We start from the raw sequence: 23,678 nt of genomic DNA, 5'->3' as shown, positions 1-23,678 counted from the left end.
TTATCCGGCCTCTTGGTTGAGGTTGTACTATTACCGTGCTGTTAGTATGAAGTCAGTCCAAAAATGGTTTTAAGTGGACACCACAGAGCATGAGTAACGAGCGAAAGAAGAGATTGAACAGAGCTTTGTGTTTCTTTCTTCTCACTGACACCGTCTTTTTGAGCACAAGTGACTGAACTTGGGGGGATGTTTTCCAACATGCATAATTTTCTTCTATCATGCCATAAACCAAACTGGAGTTCAACCGAAAAGAAGAAATCCTATCTCCTATGATAGTAAAAGAAGTACAACATAAAAAAAAAAAATAGAAGTTTGGATCAAAATTAATTTATTTTTTTCTTGAATAGGAACAGTGCAACCATCCATTCTTCTCCATTGTTATAGCCAAACAGTTCTGCCACTGAGATGAAGAATGTACGCCAATAGGCAGTCCACTTAACAGCGGAATCCTTGCCATAAGTTGACTCCATTATTGGCTTAATAGAAGCCATGTTCTGGTCCATTCTTTTAAGCCACTCCTCACTGCAAAGGTAAACATGTTTTAATCATATATAAGCGAAATTATCAAGTTTCACTCATGTTCATAAATAAATATAATCCAATTTAACCCGAACAGGCGCAACTTTGAAGTTAGGTTTAGCCATACGATATTTGGCTAGTTCAAGTGTCAAACCATTAACTTTCTAGTTCCTTCAATGTATATCGCTTTGAAAGAATGAATACAAACCTTGTTAAAAGCAAAACAAAAACAAAACAATATAAAGAAACACACGCTTGCCTTGTTCTTGCATAATGGTTCCCATTTACAAGCCAATGGTTGACAACAGAAACATCATCCTGGATATAAAAAACACCACAAAGAAATGTTAAGCAGGAAGATAAAATGTGTTCAGCTCTAGGCATAAAAAGAATCAAGATTCCTACATAAGAGATCGAGTTGGTGGCCTCTCTGGACATCAAATGGCATTGTTACTCCACTAACAAAAGATTTCAATATTTATGATGGCAATTAAATGCATTAAAGCAGATTTCATCTAATACCTGAAACACATAATTGCCAAATAGTAGATTAATATCATGCAATCTTTTTTTTATTTTCTTTTCCTTTTTCCTTTTTGGTAAACTGGTAAGAATAGATTCAAATGAAATTCAAGCATCCTCTTGTACTTCTTCTCATTTCTATTTAATTTGAACAAGTAGTGATAGTTATTAACAAAAGAGTGAAAGAGGTTTATTTAGATTAAAGAATATCTAAACGTGAGAATCTTGTCTTTCCTCCAAACAAAGGATGCATATTTTTATGGGATAAAAATCTCAGACAATATGGACAGAAGTGCAGAACTTACCTGGAAATAGAGGAGAAGGTTTGCAGCAGGCATTGTCCCTCCAGTGAAGAAGTACCTGGTAATCCAGTCATCTTCATTCTTGTCCTGCATAAAAAAGAAAAATCAGATATCTATAAATGTCATCGATAGGACTTTATTGTTGGTAGAAGTCATAGATAGGACTTAGGAATTTGGCAAAATAATTGGAGACTTTTATTCTTTTAAGAAAGGGAAAGATGGAAAATAAATAATTATTGTTTTTAATCCAGGATTTACATCAATCCGTCCAGATGAATAATGACAGACTCAATTGTTACAGAACTAAATATTAGTTTCTTTAAATATGTAGGTACCACAAAGACTTTCTAAATCAATGCATAACCAAGTAAACATGCAGAGCAATTAACAAGTTAAACAGAAATACCTCAAAGTGGTAAGCAAATGCTTTATGGCAGAAGTAGTTAACAAAAAGGAGGCTATCCTCCTTCATCCATTTTGATATCTTATTAAGAAGTGCCTTGTAGTTCTTCATGTGCTGCATTAAGGGAAATATATCAATGTAAGAAACCATAACAATAGATTTCGGACCTTGTCAAAAAAGATCAAAGTGTTGCATACTTCAAACATTTCTATGGATAAAATCCTATCAAATGATGCCTCCATTTCAAAAGTGCTGATATCTGCAACAATGATCTCCACATTTTGCAGCTTCAGTTCCCTGTATAAGATGAAAATGTGTGGGTTATCTTAGGTTGCAGAGATGAATTCACCATTTTCAGAAAGCATGCACCTGTAGTTATAAATATGGACCAAACAGAAATGAGCTAATGGAACTTCAATCATCTTGTAGAAGTAGGAAGTGCTGTGATATGTTGATTCAAACAGAAAAAGTAGAGGTTTGAAGCTGTGGTTCTTGTAGATGCAACTTTGCCATCCGTAACTGTTTTCAGCGCCTTGTAACCCTTTTGTTACTGGTCCAGAAGATCAAATAAGGGATCTAACAGAACATATTGTGTATTTCATGCAACTTACCTACATTGCTCCTCTATATATGCTTTCTGTGTCTTTGAATTGCAAATCCCTGTTATCCTGCAGCTAGAAAACTTTTGTGCAATATACAAGGACAATGATCCCCAGCCACAACCAACATCAAGCACAGATTGGCCATCTTTGATCTGTGCCCTCTCACAGTACAGCTCCAGCATAGCTTTCTCTGCATCCTCTAAGGTGCTTGACTTGTCAAGGAAGTAACAGCAGCTGCACATGTTGATAACTAAACTAGCTAAGCTCAAAAAAGTAAAAAAGATGACTATTTCATTTTTCTTAAGGAGGTATATAAGCATAATGGCATGTGAAGAAAGACGGAAGTCGTCTATATTCTGCATTTCTCAGAGTATATACGAGGAAGCTATTGATTTCATTGACATTATCTAATGGATCAAGTCATAATACTCTCTAACTCTGAAATTTGTATCTGAGATAAGTGGTATATATGAAAAGAAGAAAAAAAAATGTGAACAATTAGAGCATGAAAAAATATTAATTGCCTCTTAAGAGGGGTCAGGGGTGGATACTTGCTCCTTTTCTTCAAAAATTTTTCTGACATTTGCACACTGCAGTTTTTGAAGAATCAAACAGAGCTGATGTTTTCAACAATTAATAATCAATATCACTATTTTGAATTCTATACTTAAAATGTTGTAGGGCTGAAATGGAAATTGGGTTGTTTTCTAATACTTGCTTTCCTCACACTCAACAAGTGTCTCTTACATAAGAGAGAGAGAAGACAAGAAAATCCAATTATTAGTAAGATAATCGACATGATAAGCTTCGTATACTGGATTACAATGCAAAGAAAGTAAGAATTAGATTTCATTTACCTGTATTTGAGATTCTTCCCTAAAACCAGCTTGAAGAAGGAAGTGGGTAATTCATAATGTTGGGACTTTGGTAAGTCGGTCTTGATGGCAATGGGCATTTCTTTTAGCGCTGCGACGTGAAAAGCAATATGGCTTCACTCATATTTAAATCCAATGGAACAATTTCGAAGAAGAAGAAGAAGAGAGAGAGAGAGAGAGAGAGAGAGAGAGAGAGGCAGAGAAAGAGAGGTGTAGATTTACAGTGAACAAATTGGAGAAGATCAGAAAGTTGGAGTTGAGAGGACGGCTTGTATCCCCAACGAAGACGGCTAGCCAACAGCAGCCGCGTGAGCCTCCTTATGACGACGTCGGGGAGGAGGTTACGCTCGAGAGACGACAGCATTAAACGTATAGTTGCATCGTATGGTACCTGGATCAACGCATCCATGGCGCCTGATCTCTTTATCTCTTCTTCTTCTCGATCGTTTTCTTTTTTTAGACCGTGTGTTTCGTTTCGTTGTCCGGGAGTAGACACTGTGACTTATCTGAATCCGGATCTAGTACCGGTAGGTAGTGGTTAATTAGCAAACTAGCATGTCGGCATACTATTCATGGAGTTCCACCTTCATGACTTGCCGAAAAGACGTCATACCGGAAAAAGTTTATCTTCTGTTAGTAATTGTCTGTCTGGCTGTGGTGCGCTCTGAGTGCGAGTTCGGCTTCAGTCAGGGCAAAGTCCGTTCGAGCAGCCTTTATTATTTGCGTTAAAAAATATATCTCTTAATTGTGGAAAGATAATTCCATGGTTATAAAAGGTTGTTAGAACGGTGTGGGTACAGGTTTTACCCGAAGCCAATATCTTACGCTTCAAGTTGTCTTTTTTTCTTTATTTTTTTTATTATTTTTAGTAAAATTCGTGCAACTGTGATGGGATCTGCTCCTCACAAATGAGCGTTTCACAGGCACATCCACCGTGTATTGAAAATATCTCCCGTGAATTATAACTAATAAGTATGGGAGATGTTCCCAATACATGATAGGATGTGCATGTGAAGCGCATGTGAGGTGTCAGTGTCCGTGCAAGTTGCATTGGATTTGGAGCACGTGAATAGTATGTGGTTTGGCGATGGCAACACATCGAAGGGTATATGGTTATTCACCGTTCATGGCTGTTTGTAGGCTTTTAGCCTCCTCGTAGTGAATTAGGATCTTCTCCTATACCTACAAAATACCGTTCTAACATGGACAGACATCATGCCTGATTCTTGTTCATGGGCTAGGTTGGGCTGGACTTTGCCTCTACGTTAATAGAATATGTTTAGGATCAAACGAGTCTGACCCAACTATCAAGCTTAGGTCTTGAGCCTGAGCTCAACCCTCATATAAAGTTTGAAGTTCAGATTCGACCAGAAATTTAGAAAAAAGATTTTATTTTTTATTTTTTAGTTCAATTAAAAACTATTTTATTTATATTAAAAGACCTCAAAATTGAAAAAAAAAATCTAATTATTAATTGAGAAGAAAAATAAAGAAAAAAGATATTATAAATATATTTTTTTATTATATAAAATATATTTTTATTATATAATACATTATCAAGTTAAGCTCGGACTTGGGCTAAGCTTTTTTGAGAAAGCCTAAGCTTGGCTCGTAAAAAAATCAGGCCCGATATTTTAAGCCCAAATCCGAGACCACAGGCCTGAAATCTTATCCAAGCCTGACTTAGATCGGATCGAGTCGAGCCGACCTATCAAGCTACCTGGCCATGAACAAGTCGTTGGAATGTATTGGAAGGGTTTCTTGTTGGGAGGAGATCCGGATTCCATCAAAATATCATTTACTTTCATCAGTTACTGCTTACTGGTATATAGGTCCCAGTCCGGTAGTCTATTTTCTATATGTCAGATTGTGAGGAGCAGATCCCGTCTCCATTGTGAGATATGATAGAATTTAGGGATTATAGCTGATAAGGGCAACTTTTGGGCCCTAATATCAATAAAAATAATACTTTTAATAAAATTTCAAAAATAGATTAACTTTTTAAAAATAATATCAATTAAGGGCAAAAACACTGTTCATCTTCTTCCTCTTGCAATCTATTCATCAATATCGCCATCCAAGGTGGCAACCTCCGACAATACCTCTATCTAACTCCGCCACCTCCGCAAGACTCGTCAAAGAAATAATAAAGATCAAATAGAGTTTACTTACTACACGGTTTTGATCCTATATATATTATACACTGAAAATATGAGAAGAGGAAGGTGAAAAATATTAATTTTTTAAGGGTAAAATACAAAAACCTCTCATATAGTTTCATTTTATCAAAAATCTCCCCTCTATTTTTGATAAAATTAATAAATACCTCTCTTACATAAAGATCGGAAAATGTAAAAAAGATGATATTTTTCAAAATACCTATTTTACCCTTTCTAGAGTGCTGTTCATCTTCTTCCTCACGAGAAGGCAAAGAGCAGCAGAGAAACTGAGAGAGATCTTTTCCTTTTTATTTTGTTTTGTTTTTTCGTATTTGTAGCTTCGCTAACCTGGGAGAAGGGACTAAAACTGAATGGAGAGAGTAATGTGGGGAAGGAGTTATTTAATGGCTTGCTTTTATGAGGTAGTTCGTGAAACCAGGGGCGATTTTAGAGGCGATTGTTTGTCTCTGTTTTGTTTTGTCTCTTTGGGTATTTGGGGAAAGGGTTTTTGTTGGATTTCTTTCGCTAAGCGACAAGAGAAGGCAAAGAGCAGAGAGATTGAAAGAGATCTTTTCCTTTTCCTTTTTTTTTTTTTTGTTTTGTTTTTTTGTATTTGTGGTGTAGCTTCGCTAGCGTGGGAGAAGGAACTAAAACTGAATGGAGAGAGTAAAGTGGTGAAGGAGTTATTTAATGACTTGTTTTTATGAGGTAGTTCGTGAAATCAAGAGCGATTTTAGAGGCGGTTGTCTGTCTCTGTTTTCTCGAACATTATTCCTCTTCTTAGTTCGAACCCAGAAGCAGAGGCAGCGGCGGCACCCTCTCTAAATCCGATCTCATCCTCTTCTCTCATCTTCTTCGACTTCTTGTTCTTCCCCTTTTTCCCTTTTTCTGTCCCATTAGCGTCGATCCGCCTTTTCCCACCATCTTTCTCCCCCGTCTGTGCTCCCTCTCTTTTCTTCTTCTTGTTCCTCCTTTCCCTCCTTTCTTCTCCTTCCCCTGTCGGCGTCCATTTTCGGATCGCTTTCCATCACTGTTCTCTGATCATCGCCATAGCCGCATTAATCGCATTTCCGTTTAGATTTCCAGCTATTTCTCACTGTTTTCGATTGCCCTTCTCATCCCCATCATACATAACTTGTCTTTTAGCATCTCGGCTCCCTAGATCTATAATGCAAAATCTGCTTTGTACGCCGTTCGCTGCAAGTTTCTCAGCTTCAGGTGACATTTACATTGGAAATATCTCCTTTTCTCGCCAATCTCCCATTTGTATCCTTTGAGAATCATTGCTATCCGAGATGGAAGTTAGCTCAAGTTCCCTATTGCAAAGTTAAGTTTGTCAAAATCCCAGTCGACGACATTCTTCTCCATCTGTAAAACAAATGACGACACACCTCGGAGCAAATGCAACATGTATTGCCTCGATTGCAGCTGTGACGCATTCTGCTTCTATTGTCGGGGTCAAGGCACAATGATCATCGAGTAATTCGAGTGGATAGGTTGGAGGTGTCATGAAGAAGAAGATGAAGGTATTCTAAAAAGGATAAAATAGGTATTTTGAAAAAATATCATCTCTTTAACGTTTTTCGTCTTGATGTTTGACGGAAGGAAAGTTTTTATTAATTTTATCAAAAATAAAGAAAGTATTTTTTCTAAAATGAAACTATAAGGGAAGGTTTTTATGATTATCAGAAACTTTAGTGAAGGTTTTTGTATTTTACCCATTTTTCAATCGAGAACGGTGTTGATATTCGTGGTCGGAGATTCGGGAGAGGAAGAAGAAGCAAAACCGGAACCAGAACCAGCACGTGTGACAGTGGCAAGGAGATCTGCAAAGTAAGGGTTGTCTCCACGGTCTCACTTCCCATCTAAAACCTCTTTGTACTCCGCCATCAGCTTATCCCATTTCTCCCGGCACTACTTTCCGTCCCTCTGCACCCCCTCGGCGCACAGTAGTTGCGCCACCTCCTCCCACAGCACCCACCTCCTCGTCGACTTGGCGAACTTCCCTTACATCTCCGTCCGCACCTTTATCAGCAGCAGCACCTCCGCCCTCTTCCAGTTCTTCGATCTTTTTCTCGCCGCACTCCCTCCTCCGCTTCCCCCGCCACCGCCAGCGGTTGTGACGGCAGTTTCTGCTATTGGAGTAGAGGCTGGTAAGTTCACATGGTGGCACGGTGCAGAGTCTGAAGTGCATCTTACACCTTCGTGAACGATCTTTTTCATGAAGAGAGTCATGGCGTTTTGGAACATTAGTCGATGCTGTCGATCTTCTTCCCGCCATTTTTCTTCCCTTTCTAGCCGAATTTTCTCGCGTATTTTCTCTCTCCACTCCATTGATTCAAGGAGAACCACAAAGAATCTGGATTGTCTTGCTAAAAAGCTATCAAAGAGATCCTTAAAAGCTTTTATCATTTCGTCATTTCTAAAATTGAGAGACCTCTGCTGCTTCTTCCCTGGAAATTCATTGGTGTCTTCTTCGGTGTCTTCGCCATCCGATCGGATAAACTCATCTTCTCCTCCTCTGATCTCCATCTCGATTTCTCTCGGCAACTCGATACCTTGACATTGTCTGCGAAGTTGAGTTCGAATTAGAGTTTCTCTCCTCTGAGCTTTTCCTGATAGGAGAGGATCGAGTTCGTTGTAAAACAGATAGTTCTCCTTGTCTCGAATGCTCTCTCGAACTTCCTTGTACCCCGCCGTGAATTTCTCCCATTTATCCGGCAACATTGCCGGCGGAGGTGGGCAGAGGCGGAGGCGGCGGCTAAGGGTGTCAGTTATCGGAACAATGACCCCTTTTTGTAAACCGAACCGTTGGTACCGGTTTTTTCATTTTGCCAAACCAAAATCGAATTGGTACCACCGGTTAACCGATCCATCCGTTTTGGTTTTTGACCAGTTCGATACTTTGGTTTTTTTATTTTTATATTTATAATATACATTATATAAATATATGTATAATATTATATTATAAATAATAAATGATATATAATATATTATAAATATTTTAAAAATATATAATATATTTATAAATAGATCATTATAAATATAATGAATATATATTTATATAAAATATATAGAAAATATGTGACTTATATTAAAAATATATATAAAATATACATATAAATATATATACCGGTCGTTTCGGTTAATCATCGGTTTTTTTATAGGTTAACCGAAAACTAAATTGGTCTTTTGGTTTTTCAAAAATTCCGACCGGTTCGATTAATCGCATTTTGTGATTCAATTTTTTCAGTTTGGTTCGATTTTTCGATTTTTCACGAACACCCCTAACAGGACATGTGGCGACAATGATAAATGGATTGCAAGAGGAAGAAGATATACAATGTATCCTTAATTGATATTATTTTTAAAAAGTTAACTTATTTTTTAGATTTTATTAAAATATTATTTTTATTAATATTAGAGACTAAAAGTTACCCTTATCTATTGGGTTTGGATGACCTAAGACAACAATTTACAACACGGGCTAGTCACCCAATCGCGTTGTAACATGTAAGCACCCCACATTTAATGTTTTAAGTTAACGGGAGAGAAGCTCTCCTCTCGGTTACTTTTAGTATCTATTTTAAATTAACAAAAAAAACCCACTTCTTCTTCCCCGTTATTTTCTTAAAGAGAAAACCTTTTTTATACCTAATGTGAAAACCCCGTTATTTTCCCTAGAATTTACATCGTCTGTCCCTTGGTATCAGATCAATAACAATTTGCTGCATCAGCCTAATTTTCCCATTTTAATATTAAAGTGATTTTTTTAATTGATGTGGCAGATTATTATTATTTAGTGCATATATGTGAACTTGACATAGTGGTTGGTGGCCACGAGTCCACGACATTGGGGGTCGGCCGGTTGGGATCAACTGTCCCTTCCTCCCCATTAAGTCATTAACGGATCATTCCAGAGCTTCCATTCAACACCTTATCAAATGGTCGGCCGGTTGCACAAAGGATTGATAAAGCTTAAAATGCTTGTGTCGACTAACTTTCCGACCTCTTTTTTAAGGGAAATTTCTAAATTAATACCTTATAATTTTGGGTTATTGCAAGTTAGTAACCGAATTTTACCTGAAAACTATCAGTTTAGTCCAAAATCGTTAAATGCAAAGTGGCATGTGAAATAATAAAAATGACCTTTCGATGTCATCTATTTTCTTTACAACACCCTCTAAAGTTCATGAGAAAAAAGAGAGGAAAAGATGTAAAAAGTGAGACTGAGATCCGAGAAGAAACTCTCGACTTTGCTTCATTACTCGACCCATTGGTCTCTTTTGAATTTACCTTCCGTGATGTGTTTGTTGTATTTTCTTGGTTTGCTGGGCACTGTATTTGCTTTTCCAATCCACACAGAACCATTCAACCTCATCTCAAACTCTCTGATTGAAGAAGGTCAGGTCTTAGTTATCTTGGGAGACCAGTGCTTAGCGAATTAGCTCTGATAGGTTTTTGTGCAACATAAGTTCAAACTTTCAATAGATGAATCTCCACATAAGTTCTACATGTCAGATGCCACATCATTCAAAATATAATCGGTCCAAAAAAATAAAAGAAAAATGACTATTTAACCCACCTCAAAATTTTTAGTCCCATCATACAGGTGGGATGAATTTTGACCATGGATTGATGTCAAATCCATGAGCAGGATGTAGTTTATATGGGGGCACTACTAGTAGAGTATGGAGAGTATGGAGGATTGTAATTTCAGAATTTTGCAGTGGGTATTAAATATATTAATTTCTCTTTTCAACCCAATTTTAATAAGGATTTAATATGACACCTATTTTTGAGAAATTAGCATTGATCCCAAACACCAACATAGTAGTCCTCCTAAAAGACTTGATGGTCAAAATGGAAGACAGAAACCAATGTTTTTCCGTTCATCGTAATTGTGGGTTTAAAAGTCCTTCCCACCACTTTATCATATACCTCATTTACGCTACATCAAAAAATCTTCCTTGTTTTGATAATTGAATCTCTTTAGGTTGCATTTGGACGTGCTTGTGCAGTGCAATAGAAGTATAAAACAAAAACCCAGAATTTTAATGGGTTTGGTCTGGTTCGAGACAAGGTCTACAAGTTCCAAACCAAATATTAAATGTGACAATCAGGTCTCATCTGATTCAAACCGATTATACTTGTGATCTATAATTACCAATGATACTACATTTTCCTTCATTTTCTTACTTTTTCTTTCAAACCAAACATAACCTTAGAACTTTGTTTTTGACAATACAATTACAATGAAATTAACTGTATTTTTTCTAGAAACTAACTGTAAAATATTAAATAGTGTGGTAAAATCTATTATGCAGAAACTGCACAATGAATATATACATACCCTTTTAGGCAAAAAAGTATAACAAAAACTACAAGAAAATCAGGAAACCTCTCTGCATTATTAATTATGTAATTGGTTTGAAACAATAAAAACTAATTGCAACCAGTACTTCGGTTTTGTGAGGTAGACCTAACCTATTATCATCTCTATTGAAACCATCTCGTGGATGGCCTTTTCGCATTACTAATCAACCAATTTATGACAATTGATTTAAGCTTGAAAAAATAATTTGTGCTTATTTGCTTAAAGAGAGTAGCTGAATGAATTATTGCTTTGAATTCCTAGTCATCAGGTAGGCACACGTGGTGAGCTCATACATAAACATTTAGAAATTTTTTTGACACCTGTCCCTTCCAAATTTACTATGCTTTGGATGACGTGGAAAAACAGAAATAATAAAATCTTTAATAGCATGTCTTTTGCATTAAATTTATTTTCTGAGATTAATAAAGTTGTTAATACTCAGTCAGTTCCCTTTATGGCTAAATGTTGGAGATCCATAAGGTGGAAATGCCCGAAAATGAGATATCAAAGTTAATATAGCTTTCCAGAATGAGGATGGGGCTTGCTCGATTGCTTGTAATTGTCAAAAATCATTTTGAGAAAGTACTTGATGTAAAATAATACTTTATTGAAGTCAACTCAACCAATCTTATAGAAGTTTGGGCATTCAAGAATAATCTAGTTTGTATTGAAGATGACTCATTGTTGATGACCTTGTGTCTCAAGAACCAATATTATATCTCATGGAGATTGAAGACCGTCATGGAGGATTGCTAGAGGTTGGTCGAGACTATGGAGCTATGTGTGGAGGACAAACATTCATTTAGGGAAGCTAATCAAGCTGTAGACTTGCTGGTCTGTGAAGTTTTGTTGAATAAATTAAATGGGGTTCTTCTTCACTTAATCCCCATGCCATTCATAGTTATTTAGTTTTCATTTGTTCGTGTAATGTTTGGGATGGAGCTATCCCCGCCCTATATAGCTTCTAATTTTTTCCGAAAAAAAAAAAGAAAAAGGTGGAAAACAACTTTTGATTAGTGTTAGAATATTTAGTAAAGTGCTTATTGAATGTGTTTATAAAACTGTCTTACTAGATTGGACTCTTGAATTCCTTATATATTCAAATGTTCTTTTTTTTTTTTTGTAGTTTATATCTTAAAAGACAAAGTAATAAGTCATTCATTTTGACCACTTAAGTCAGTAAGTTCTCCCCTTCGACATGGAGACAGCATAAGCAATGGTTGGTGAAAAACTTGAAGAACCCATATCAGCTATTAGTTTTTTATTTTTTCTTTTCTTGAAAGATCAAATCAACTATTATTTATTATTTAGTGTCCCTTTGAGAGGCACTAAATAAACTATGGTTTTTGGCTTTTCCCAAGGTGGGCTCTACACATAGTTTATAAACTATGGTGAAAGATCCAGATATCCTTGAATAGATTATCAGTCAATTATTTCAAAGGCTGTCCACTTAAGCTACTTATTTTGGAGAACTTAAGGGTTGAACTGTTTTTTAAGGGCTTTTGATGAGCTGTTTCAAGAGGGGTTCAGATGGGCTCCCCAATCCCATAGAGTGTCCACAAGCTCTCTACAGCCCGTCTCCCCCGTGTATTGGTAACATACTAACATCTCATGCTTGTCATGGGAGAGGTATTCTTCATGGGCGTGCTATAAGCTAACGGCCTTCAACTTCAATTGACCAATTCAGATCTCCTACCTACTACACGAACCTTATTCACACTTACCCACGGTTTATTACGTTGAAAATATCACCCCTATTTGCATATTACTATTCATTGGGGTGATATTTTGAATGTACAAGTGTAGCGAGGCATGAATAGTAGATCCTAACTGTAAATTGATTTTGATTGACAGCCGTTTCAAGTGTTTCAGATTTTTCAACAAACATAGAGGTTATCTATTTGGGGACCACTTTAGAAAGTCAAAAGCCATTGCGCTTCAATCCCAAATAAGGGCATTTTCAGTCGCTTTGAATAGCTTATAATAAGAAGTATATCAAAGCAGGTGAACCGACTTTTAACCGAGTATTCAACTCAGCCCTCCCAAACGGGCCCTAAGTTCTTTGGACATGGGAGTTGGGACAAGTTCAATTCCAATTTCCGGGTACTCTTGAGTCTCGAGTCTTGACTCTTTTGCCTTTCAGATACAAGACAAAACATTTATTTTTCCTTTCTCTCTTTCGCAGCAAAACGGCAAGGTCACGATGTTACAGGGAGATGCCAGATAATTTTAACGCCATCGGCGGGGAAATACCGGCTAAATCACCGGAAGTATTACTGCAAGGCTTTGACTTTCCACCGAGGATCTCTCTGCTTTTGTTTTTTTTTTTTTTATTCTTCCCCCTTTATTCGTGTTCAGGATGTTCAAATGATGAAACTGGAGGAGTAATTTAGGTTTTCTGATCTATCTGAATCAACACAAAGAATTGGGAGTTTCAGTAAGTATAAGTCAATTATTTGTTGGACATTTTTTTATCTGTCGATTATTGTTCAAGGTTTTCAATTGTTTATGATGTCGAAAGTCGATTCTGGAAAGAAAAATGGTGGCGATCCTGGTAACGGGAGGTTGTTGCATGAACTTGAGGTGCTGAGCAAGGCTCTTTATCTCAACAAAGACCCTCCAAAGGGTATGATTTCGGGCTCCGATGGTCGAGCCAAATCTTCTGGAAAAACCCATGTCCCCGAGTTAAAGCCGAAACCTAGGTTTCTGAAGGAAGACTTGTCTCACAAGAAAAAGGACTTGTTGCAGAAGGACAAGAAGTCTCTATGGGATTGGAAGCCCTTGAAAGCTTTATCACACATTCGGAGTCGTAGATTCAATTGCTGTTTCTCTCTGCAAGTACATTCAATCGAAGGATTGCCACTAAGTTTCAACGATATCAGTCTATGTGTTCACTGGAAGACGAGGGAAGTCGGGTTGCAGACACATGCGGCTAGGGTTTTTGAAGGGACCGTTGATTTTGAAGAAACATTGACACACAAATGTTCTGTCTATGGTAGCCGTAACGGGCCTCACCATTTGGCCAAGTATGAAGCGAAGCATTTTTTGCTCTATGCTTCTGTGGTCGGTGATCCTGAACTAGATCTAGGGAAGCATCGGATCGATCTTACCAGGTTGTTTCCTCTTACTTTGGAGGAATTGGAGGAGGAGAAGAGCTCGGGAAAGTGGACAACCAGCTTTAAGCTATCGGGCAAGGCCAAAGGTGCTACTCTGAATGTTAGTTTTGGATTTTCAGTAATAGGGGATGATCCGGTTGAATCTGGTGGTGTTAGAAACGCTCCTCAAGTTTTGAACTTGAAGCAGAATAGACCCATTGCAATAAAGCCTGTGAATGGTTTTGATAGAGGTCACAGCCACACTCTTCGGAGAGATGGAAGCCTTCCTGGCATTCCTAACCAAAGCTCTCACCTCCTATCTCAGTCTGTGGAAGACGTGAAGATTCTTCATGAGGTTTTGCCAACTTCAAGGTCAGAGCTATCCACTTCAGTAAATTTGCTTTATCAGAAGCTTGATGAAGACAAATTCAACTCTCTTGGGGATTCCAAGCCCGAGTTTGAGGTTTTCTCTGAAAATGTTGAGCCCCTCAAACCAATTTCTAACTCTATTTCTGAGTCTGCCAAAAAATATTCTGAAAATACATCGGAAGATCCTGAGTTTAGTGTTATTGACAAGGGGATAGAAATGTCTGGGAATGAAGATATGAAGCTTGATGATGACAGTGAGAAGGCTTTTGATGATTCTACTGTAGAAACTATCAAGACTGCTGAGATCAACATGGACAATGAGGTGGCCCCTGAAGTGGACATTAAGCCTAATTTCCAAGGTGAGGCCTATGGTAATTTTAAAGATGATTTGTTGGTGGATGAATACAAATCCAAAAAGAGCGATACATGCACCAAACAATCGCTCATGGAGGAACTAGAACAGGCTTTTCATAACCTGTCAATTATGGAGTCAGAAAGACTAGGTTCTCCCCCAGCAAAATGCCAGTCACCTGAGCAAGCAAATTACATGGAAGTTAAATCCAACTATAAAGCAAGTAAAATGGGCAAGTCTCTGAGTTTGGATGATGTTACAGAATCCGTTGCAAGTGAGTTTTTAAGTATGCTTGGAATTGATCACAGTCCATTTGAGTTGAGTTCTGATAGCAATCCTGAGTCTCCAAGGGAGCAATTATTAAGGCAATTTGAAAAGGATGCCCTAGCTGGTGGCAACTGCATCTTTGGTTATGATTCTGGCAATGAGAAAGAGGTAGAATTTGGTTATGATGCCCCAACTAGTCCTGGTTTGGACTTCTCTGAGGATTTCAACTTGTCATCGGTTGTTCATGCTGCTGAGGTAGATCATCAGAAAATGATGCAGGCGATGAAGGGTAAAACGAGGGCCAAAATGCTTGAAGATTTGGAGACAGAAACTTTGATGCGAGAATGGGGTTTGAATGAGAAGGCTTTTCAGAGTTCACCTAACAGCTCTGGTGGATTTGGAAGTCCAGTTGATCTACTACCTGAAGAGTCACTCATGTTACCTCCCCTTGGAGAGGGATTGGGTCCATTTATCCAGACAAGGGATGGGGGATTCTTGCGCTCAATGAATCCTTCACTTTTCAGAAATGCTAAGAATGGTGGGAGCTTGATCATGCAGGTCTCTAGTCCTGTTGTAGTGCCTGCTGAAATGGGTTCTGGTATTATGGAGATACTACAACGTTTGGCCTCTGTTGGAATTGAAAAGCTCTCTATGCAGGCTAATAAGTTGATGCCATTGGAAGATGTTACTGGGAAGACAATGCATCAAGTAGCATGGGAAGCTGCACCATGTCTGGAGGCAACAGAGAGGTATGCACGTTTACCTTTAACATTGGTTGTTAAGTTTGAATTGCTGACCATTTTGCCCTATTCTGGATTTTGACTTGTTTTTATTTCTATTTTACTTTTTCCTCGGTCATTACAGGCAGGGATTATTGCAGCATGAATCAGTTGTTGGGCAAGAGACATTTGGTGGAACAAAGAAAGGTAGAAATGGGCACAAGTCTAATAACTTGAACATGAGCTCCTTAAGTGGACAAATAGGATCAGAGTATGTGTCTCTGGAAGACCTTGCTCCTTTGGCAATGGACAAGATTGAAGCTCTCTCAATAGAAGGCTTGAGAATACAATCTGGCATGTCTGATGAGGATGCACCTTCAAATATCTGTCCTCAATCAATTGGGGAGATCTCGGCCCTTGAAGGGAAAGGAGCTAATACCACTGGCTCTCTTGGTTTGGAGGGAGCTGCAGGATTGCAGTTGTTAGACATTAAAGATTCTGGAGATGATGTTGATGGATTAATGGGTCTCTCAATAACTCTGGATGAGTGGATGAGGCTGGATGCTGGTATAGTTGATGATGAAGATGAAATCAGTGAGCGGACTTCAAAGATACTTGCTGCTCATCATGCTACATGCACTGATTTGATTACTGGAGCACAAAATCGAGACAAGAAACGTGGCAAGGGTTCTGGTAGAAGGTGTGGTTTGTTAGGCAACAACTTCACAGTAGCATTAATGGTGCAGCTTCGAGATCCCTTACGTAACTATGAGCCAGTTGGTGCCCCAATGCTTGCTCTAATTCAAGTGGAGAGGGTTTTTGTTCCTCCAAAGCCCAAAATATACTGCACAGTTTCAGAAAAGAGAAACCATGAAGAAGAAGAAGAAGAATCTGAAACAGTGGTGAAGGAAGAAATCAAGGACGAGACAGTAGATAGAAAGGATGAAGAAGAAGGCATTCCTCAATTCAAAATCACCGAAGTTCATGTTGCAGGTCTGAAGACAGAGCCTGGCAAAAAGCTCTGGGGAACCCCAAAGCAGCAGCAATCTGGATCCCGCTGGTTGCTTGCAAGTGGCATGGGAAAAAGTAGCAAGCATCCATTTATGAAGTCAAAGGCTGTCACAAAATCAACTCCCCAGATGACAACAACAGTGCAGCCTGGGGACACCTTGTGGAGCATCTCATCACGTGTTCATGGAACTGGGGCCAAATGGAAAGAATTGGCGGCACTGAATCCACATATACGGAACCCAAATGTCATCTTCCCAAATGAAACTATTAGATTGTGTTAAACTGTGCATGCAATTTAAAACCATCCAAATGGGATTGATGTACTACATACCACCCATTTTATAGGGATGTATGAAGGTATGCCGTTGAAACTTGCTGAGAATAGAGCAGCGTTGAGTTTTTTGTGCAGGCAGCAAGATTGAGTGGTTCAAATTGTAAATGGGTTAATGAATGTAAGCTAAATGGTTCTTGGTTCTAAACAGCAATGATGGTATCTGGCGGTTGAACTTTACCTTGTATTTAGTAATGGCTATTGGCTAGCCATGCAAAGAAAATAAAATGGTAAATGTCCCCTTAATACCGTTGTTTTCACCTATAAAATATGTATTGTGGTAAAGAAAGAAAATATGTTTTAGAAGAAGCATGTGCAGGCACTAGATTCATTTGTGGAACAGTGGGTAGATTGAATTTGCTTTTATTTGTTGTCAAGTGGAAAGAAAGAATCTAGCTTAATGTTGGGACTTGCAAACAATGCTAGAAATGCTTTGCAAGTGATTTCAGGGTCTGCTTTTTTTGTGTATCAGGTTAGTTTCTTTGATTCTTTCATTAAACATAGGAATAAAAGGAGGCTTACCAGTTCACTTTTTCTTTTCTTTTCTTCTTTTTTTTTTTTTTTTTTGTGTGAGGGGGGGGGGCGTGTTATGTTGGTCTTGTGGCTGGAAAATGAGGCTTCACAGAATTCCATTGAACCCGTCTCTGAGTAATCCAATCCTTAAACAGGCATAAAATGATTTTTATACCCATTGCTGGGACTGATCATAACCCCTTAGCTAGGAAGGTAAAGAAATAGAGTTCACTATTATCATCTTGTTAATGCAATTGATGTTTCTACAATTGACCTCCCAATATGACTGCATATCATGCTATTTGTCAAGTTGATCCTCCAATCTTTGTATACGGAATTTATTTTTTGCTCTCTGGGTAAGATGTATCTTAAGAAGTATTTTTGATAAAGTAATCTGTTATTACTGCCCTGGTTTAGATTTGAGGTATGTTAATCCATTGGCATTTATTGATTGGGCATTGCAAAACCATGTGAATGAAACTGTTACACATTACTTTCTTTCTTATGTTACAAGTTTATCTTTTAAAGTTCCGAAAAAGCTTTGCATCATGTTGATACAGAATGTAAACTAGCATACGGGCATCAATGATTCTTCCAATCAACATGTGCAGAACCTGAAAAATGGTTGTTGACGAAAATAATCCAGAGTTGCTTGAGAAATGTGCTGTTCATAGTATAGGAAGTAAATCTTGAATCTTTGGTTAGTGGCCTGTGTTTTTGCTGTCTGTGCAGGTTACAGCCCTTGAGCTAGCTGGTAAGATGTAGTTCTTTTAGTCCCTCAGAGGCTTGCTGGCTTGGATTGAATCTGATTCATTATTGCCTACCAGAAGAGCATTTTGTTTTGTTGATCAGAATGTAAAACCAGGTGTGTAAACTGCAATCCATGATGTATGTGCTGATTAAGACCATTGTGATGTACATGATTAGATGAAGAAAATGTATGAATGTAAAGTACTTAGAGTTAAAGGTAACCCAGGTTAAATCAGTCCTGTGCTGGTGACTAGAAATCAAAATCACTTTTTAGTTTAGGGACTATTCTGATAAATCATAATGAAACGCATCCAGTAACAAAGTTTAATTTGAGATTTCAGCAGATATGATCTCTGTATACTACCATGTATTCTGATAGGTGATGAATTCAGGAACTCCTTGATAAAACGCTGCACTGAAAACACAGAGATGGTCCGTGGTCGATATTCCTCTTTCAGCGCATATACATTGATGGACCTCCGAATTCCGATCACCAGTCAGGCTTAAGGACTGCAACATGTGTAGCATTCTGAATTCTGAAAACAACAGTACTTGCAAGGATGTTTCAACTGAAGGCTAAGTTAAGGTGGGAAGAGGAAAACAAAGGCGTGGACGCGTAGCGTGGGGTTGGGGGACTCAGGCCGAGGGGCTTTCGTGGTTGTGGGTGCCTTCGTATGTCGTTATCACGTGCTGTGGATCGTCTGCATCTCTTTCTATTCTCTTCTTCACTGGGCATCCTTCCACCGAACACCTGTAGTAGTTCCTGATCAAAAAACGGATTGAAAAATAGAGTTCATTAGGTAAAGATAAAGGAAGATTACTGCTTGTTGTCCGATGGGAACAGCTGGAAAAAACAATTGGGGGAATAAGACGATTTCTGATCAGTGTCATATTTTCATTCTGTTCAGTGCCATATCCATCATTAAATCATGAAAAAAAAACATTTTTTGTTATTTCAACCAAGGTTCAAAGTACGTATCGGCCGATACATATCGTTATGGCACCCCACCGATATGCCCCTACAGTGGGTGTATCAGTGGTCTGACCAGTTCAGGGTGTGGTGAAGACCTAAACCGGCTCCCCTGAACCAGTTAGCGAAAAAAATACAAAAAAAAACACCAGAAAGAGTATTGATTCGCCCGATATGCCTGGGAATATCGATATTTTGAACATTGATTTCAACTCAAGTCCTTTTCGACCTGCCCTTAACTCTTTTAGCACTATTTCATTATATTTGTGTGTGTGTGTGTGTTTATTTCGTTAGTATCAGAATTGAAAATGAAATTTTCAAAGAAATCAGGAATGGTTCAAATTGAGTTCACGTCTCCGTCTCCGCCCCACAAGGAGCCACCCTCAATGCCTCACAGCACATCCCTGCCGTGTATTAAGAACATCTTCCGATGATAGTACCAATCTCAATGATGTCATCATCGGGAAATGTTTTCAATACACGGTGGAGATGTGCTGTGGGGCGGAGATATAATCTCGTTCGAATTAGTAATAAAATGAGTAAAAATATATCAATATGGCTTAATTACATGGCCGAGTAAAAATAATTGATTACAACTTAAAAGCCTAAAACAAATATAAACAGGTCAAAAAATGACACAAGTTGAAGTAGTGAACAATGATTTGAGACCCTATAATTTGACAATAGAGGTGGCATTAAACAGCGTGGAATGGCAAAACAGGATTCATGTAACAAATCCATATAATTGGGACAACGCTTGGTTGAGCTAAGTTGAGCATTTTTGTTGATGTGTTAAGGGCTTTACAATATTGTTTTGCTACAAAATGGCCATTCTGACTGCAACATATGTTTTCATGCTTGTTACCCCTTAACAGAGTACTCTCATATCTTTATTATTTCTCAATGGGTTACTTGTCTAGGGGGTCAATGAGCCATTACTTGGTGTAATGGTATAATCTCATGTTGCAAGTGTGAGAACATGGGTTTGAATCTAAGAGTGGCCACTTGGTGTTGAAAAAAAGAAAAACAATAAACTAAAAAAAAAAAAGCTGAAGGTTAAAATCAAATCTAGTCTAATTCTTCCAAAACCCTAGATAGCTGGGAGCTTGGAACTAACATTGGGCAGTGGCCTAGTGGCCTTTCTTTGGGAAAACTCTGATCAGTACCTTGTATTTTGGGCCTAGTGCCACTTTAGTCTCCAAATTTTAAAATGCGATAATTCAGTACCCAAATTTTTAAAACGTGTCAATCCAGTACATGTTAATCAGCCATTAAGTGGCATTTGAAAAGACACAAATGCCTTTTAACTGTCATCTAATTTTCTTTATCAACCATCCAAATGTTGATAAAAATGAATAATCCCAAATCTTTGTCTTTCTATTCAAGAAAGTTAGGGCTACGTCTGACACTCGAAGGGCATTTGTGTCTTTTCAAAATGTCATTTAACGGTTGATTAGCGACAGGTACTAGATTGGCATGTTTTGAAAGTTCAAGTATTGAATTATCGCGTTTTAAAGTTTGGGAGACCAAAGTGGCATTAGGCCCAAAGTACAGGATACTAATCAGGAATTTTCCCTTTTTATTAATTATATTTTGTGTTTATGATTTATTGAGAAAACATTACGTGCAACTCTTGTCCCAGAACAACTCAGCAACCCCCAAGGAATTGTAAATACATCACTGCTTGAAATAAGAAAACAACTTATACAATGTGTTGAAGTCAATGTTTTAAAAACCAACTTGGAATCGGAACTGTTCTAGCCACTGGTTTCCAAGTTCACGATTTGAGCATCCGGTTCAAATGGACAACCTATTTGGACAAAATAATTAAAAAAAGTAATAAAAATAAAAAACAGTCAAAACCGTTGAATGGGTCGAACAGGTTAATGGTTCGACCGCTCGGATCAACGGATCATTGACCAATTCAACGATTTTTGGCCAAGGATCAGGTTTTGTATAAAGCGGAACTGGCTGCCTAGATGGTCCAACTGTCCGGATCGATGGCAGTTTATTACAAACGGTAGTGTGTTCATTTTTTACTGAAGGTTGCTGGATTGTTCTACAACCATGACCATGGTCGTAGATAATGCGAGCTCTGATTTACATGGTACCCGCTTATGCTCAGTTTGAAAGGAGTATAAATGCTAATATATACAGTACAAATACATATAAAATAATACAAAATACAAAATTTTGCATTGAAGGATAAGCCATTGAAAATGATGGTTTGAGGCTAAACCTAGGTTGCTGGGGACACAAGCCCTACTTTTATGGGTCTGGGATCTCCATGCATTGCCACCTCTCCCACCTTCACGGCATCAGAATCCGCCACTTGATAGTTCTTAATTACATCTGAGTTAATAATCAGGTATGGAAGATACTTCTGAGATGCTTGAACCAGGTAGTAAGGTAGCGGGTTGCAAAATCATTCAATATTTGGTATAGTCGATTAACTTTTGTAACCCATGCATGCATGGAAGGTTTGTTCTTAGTAACACAGGATTGTGGGTAGGTTTCCGCCTTTGGGGGAGCAAGGATTAAGAGTGAAGATTTATCTAAATCATTTCATTATCTTGTATATGCATCTGTCACAAGTTGAATAAGATAGAAAAGGTAGGGATAGACCGAAAAGTTCTTGGCTGGAAGTAGTAATAAATAATTAATACCGATAATTTGACTATATATTGAATAGAATAAAATGGTGAAACAAATTCATGTAGCTAACCCATATAGTTGGGGAAGGCTTGCATGATGATGACAAATTAAAAAAGCTTGAAACAAGTTCAATATGGACAAATTCCAATAAGCCCATTTTGATCCTATATTTCATGAACCAAGAATGGAACCATTTTAAAACTTGATATTTTTTCATGCATAGAAGTTGAGGAGTTTACATCGACGTCTCACATAACATCCCCACCGTGTATTGGAAACATCCCCAATAACAAGTATAGAAAATGTTCCCAATCAGATGTGCATGCAAGGAGATTGGCTTTCGTCAGAGCAGACCGTGCCCATACCGTTCCAACCGTCTTTTTCAACCTTGCATTAGGAATATCTCTCCATGAAATAAAGCACAAAAGTATGGAGATATTCTCAATGCAAGGCTATAAAGGCTGCTCGAACGGTTTTGCCCTGACCAAAGCCGAATTCACATATGTGACTCTAATGTGATATCAAACTTGAGGCTGTGCTTTTACCAAAAAAATAAAAAAACTTTTAAAATTGTGCTCTAAAATGAGACCGGATCTGCTTTTCACACCTGGTGCCTCACAGGTGTGTGAGGCACCTCACACGCACACAGCACATCCTACCATGCATTGGGAACATCTCGATACTTATTAATTATTATTGTTTCCAATGCACGGTGGATGTGCCTGTGAGGCGCCCATTTGTGAAGAGCAGATCCCGCTTCCTCTAAAACGTGAAACAAAGCCTGTCATTCCATCCATCCATGTGGCATCCAAACAGACTATAAGCCTATAGCGTAATACAATTTATTTCAAACGTCAAAATCTGTTGCTGATAAGTATTGTTTGTAAATGATTCATTCTCAAGTTCTTACCTTGGAAATGGTCTGTTCTTCACCATCTTCTTCCCATACTTCTTCCACTTGAAGCCGTCGTCCATAATATCTAGCTCGGTTTTTGTTCTAAATACAACTCTTGCTCCAACAGCCTTATTAGTTCCCCGTCGCCTAACAACATAGAAACAAATTTAAAAAAAAAAAAACTATAGAAAAAGTAAGGAACATGTCAATATATACATATATGGACACACAAAAATATTATAGAAGGCTAATAACCCATCACTTGCATGTTACTCCTGCTAGTCCCTTCAGCTTGAGTGCTGCTGCTATTGCCGGAGTCATCAGCGTTAGCCACTTGATGATGGAATATTGAATCCTGAGAAGGTATCGATTCACGATCCACAGAAGCTGTATCTTCTCCCAACAATTGGTTGAAGACTAGGTAGTCGGAAAGATCGAAGTCTATGTGGTCTGGGGAACTGTTATCTAACGAGAATTCCCTCGGGGAAGTGGAGTCAGACATTTTCGCGCCGAGAAGGCAAATTCTGGCTGAAGTGCTGGACTGAGTTTGCAAGGGTCACGTCGGGCATTTGTGCTTCCAAAGCTGGCGCGCTTTCGCAGAGTCCTTCGTTGGGGATGCAGCGAAGTTTCTCTGGTGATGCCACCAGAACTCACGCCTGGGACCGGGAGAGAATACATTTGTCTCAACTCTGAAGTATATATAACCCGGAGATCAGAGGTCGTGATTTAGGGGGGCGGGTGGCCGGTGGGACCCGTCGTCGATTTGTGGCCGAAGACCAGGGGAAGACCGAAGACTTGTGAGTGAGTCGTTGGTCTCGTTCTTAGACCAGCCTTTGTCACGACTTGCCCGACTCGTGCAAGACTAGAGTGGTCGTGTAGTTGATGGTTCACATCGAAAGAGGCTTTCCAGCTCTCACCACTGGCCCCAGGCGGGTCTCCCTAGGGTGCAATTTGGGCGGGCCCAGTCCAAGCCTGAATCGGGCGAAATTTTA

At 38.5% G+C, this 23,678-nt stretch overlaps 3 protein-coding genes across 8 annotated transcripts; 1 reads left to right on the top strand and 2 right to left on the bottom strand.

Moving 5' to 3' along the window:
- Window positions 1–189: 189 nt before the first annotated feature.
- Window positions 190–3,902, bottom strand: LOC104600628 ((S)-coclaurine N-methyltransferase-like). Of its 2 annotated transcripts, XM_088893707.1 has the most exons (9): window positions 3,446–3,830; window positions 3,206–3,314; window positions 2,358–2,582; window positions 2,116–2,265; window positions 1,944–2,043; window positions 1,750–1,860; window positions 1,347–1,430; window positions 779–837; window positions 190–522 (listed from the first exon to the last, which is right to left on the bottom strand). In XM_088893707.1, the coding sequence occupies exons 1-9, from the start codon at window positions 3,630–3,632 to the stop codon at window positions 324–326; spliced, it is 1,224 nt and encodes a 407-aa protein (XP_088749833.1). In that variant the 5' UTR covers window positions 3,633–3,830; the 3' UTR covers window positions 190–323. The 2 variants fall into 2 exon arrangements, with proteins under 2 accessions (XP_088749833.1, XP_010261992.1); XM_010263690.3 differs by lacking the exon at window positions 2,116–2,265 and having other exon boundaries at window positions 3,446–3,902.
- Window positions 3,903–12,883: 8,981 nt separating this feature from the next.
- LOC104600627 (protein PLASTID MOVEMENT IMPAIRED 1-RELATED 1-like) lies at window positions 12,884–17,207 on the top strand. Of its 3 annotated transcripts, XM_088893461.1 has the most exons (4): window positions 12,937–13,029; window positions 13,118–13,196; window positions 13,281–15,591; window positions 15,707–17,207. In XM_088893461.1, exons 3-4 carry the CDS (start codon window positions 13,388–13,390, stop codon window positions 16,851–16,853), a joined length of 3,351 nt encoding a protein of 1,116 aa, XP_088749587.1. In that variant the 5' UTR covers window positions 12,937–13,029; window positions 13,118–13,196; window positions 13,281–13,387; the 3' UTR covers window positions 16,854–17,207. The 3 variants fall into 3 exon arrangements, with proteins under 3 accessions (XP_010261991.1, XP_088749586.1, XP_088749587.1); XM_010263689.3 differs by having other exon boundaries at window positions 12,884–13,196; XM_088893460.1 differs by having other exon boundaries at window positions 12,936–13,029; window positions 13,118–15,591.
- Window positions 17,208–17,350: 143 nt separating this feature from the next.
- LOC148789569 (putative WRKY transcription factor 50) lies at window positions 17,351–23,340 on the bottom strand. 3 transcript variants are annotated; one of them, XR_016079589.1, is made up of 4 exons: window positions 22,953–23,340; window positions 22,702–22,833; window positions 18,531–18,929; window positions 17,351–18,236 (listed from the first exon to the last, which is right to left on the bottom strand). XR_016079589.1 is itself a non-coding variant. In XM_088893462.1 (3 exons), exons 1-3 carry the CDS (start codon window positions 23,186–23,188, stop codon window positions 18,803–18,805), a joined length of 495 nt encoding a protein of 164 aa, XP_088749588.1. In that variant the 5' UTR covers window positions 23,189–23,340; the 3' UTR covers window positions 17,351–18,802. The 3 variants fall into 3 exon arrangements, 2 of the variants coding, with proteins under 2 accessions (XP_088749588.1, XP_088749589.1); XM_088893462.1 differs by having other exon boundaries at window positions 17,351–18,929; XM_088893463.1 differs by having other exon boundaries at window positions 17,351–18,929; window positions 22,949–23,140.
- Between the last annotated feature and the right edge of the window lie 338 nt (window positions 23,341–23,678).

The sequence above is a fragment of the Nelumbo nucifera genome, chromosome 8, assembly GCF_055504915.1.
Source record: "Nelumbo nucifera cultivar China Antique chromosome 8, China Antique-T2T, whole genome shotgun sequence".
In the NCBI taxonomy this organism is placed as follows: domain Eukaryota; kingdom Viridiplantae; phylum Streptophyta; class Magnoliopsida; order Proteales; family Nelumbonaceae; genus Nelumbo; species Nelumbo nucifera.
The sequence above is the reverse complement of the archived record's forward strand: the minus strand, read 5'-3'. Positions and strand labels throughout refer to the sequence as shown.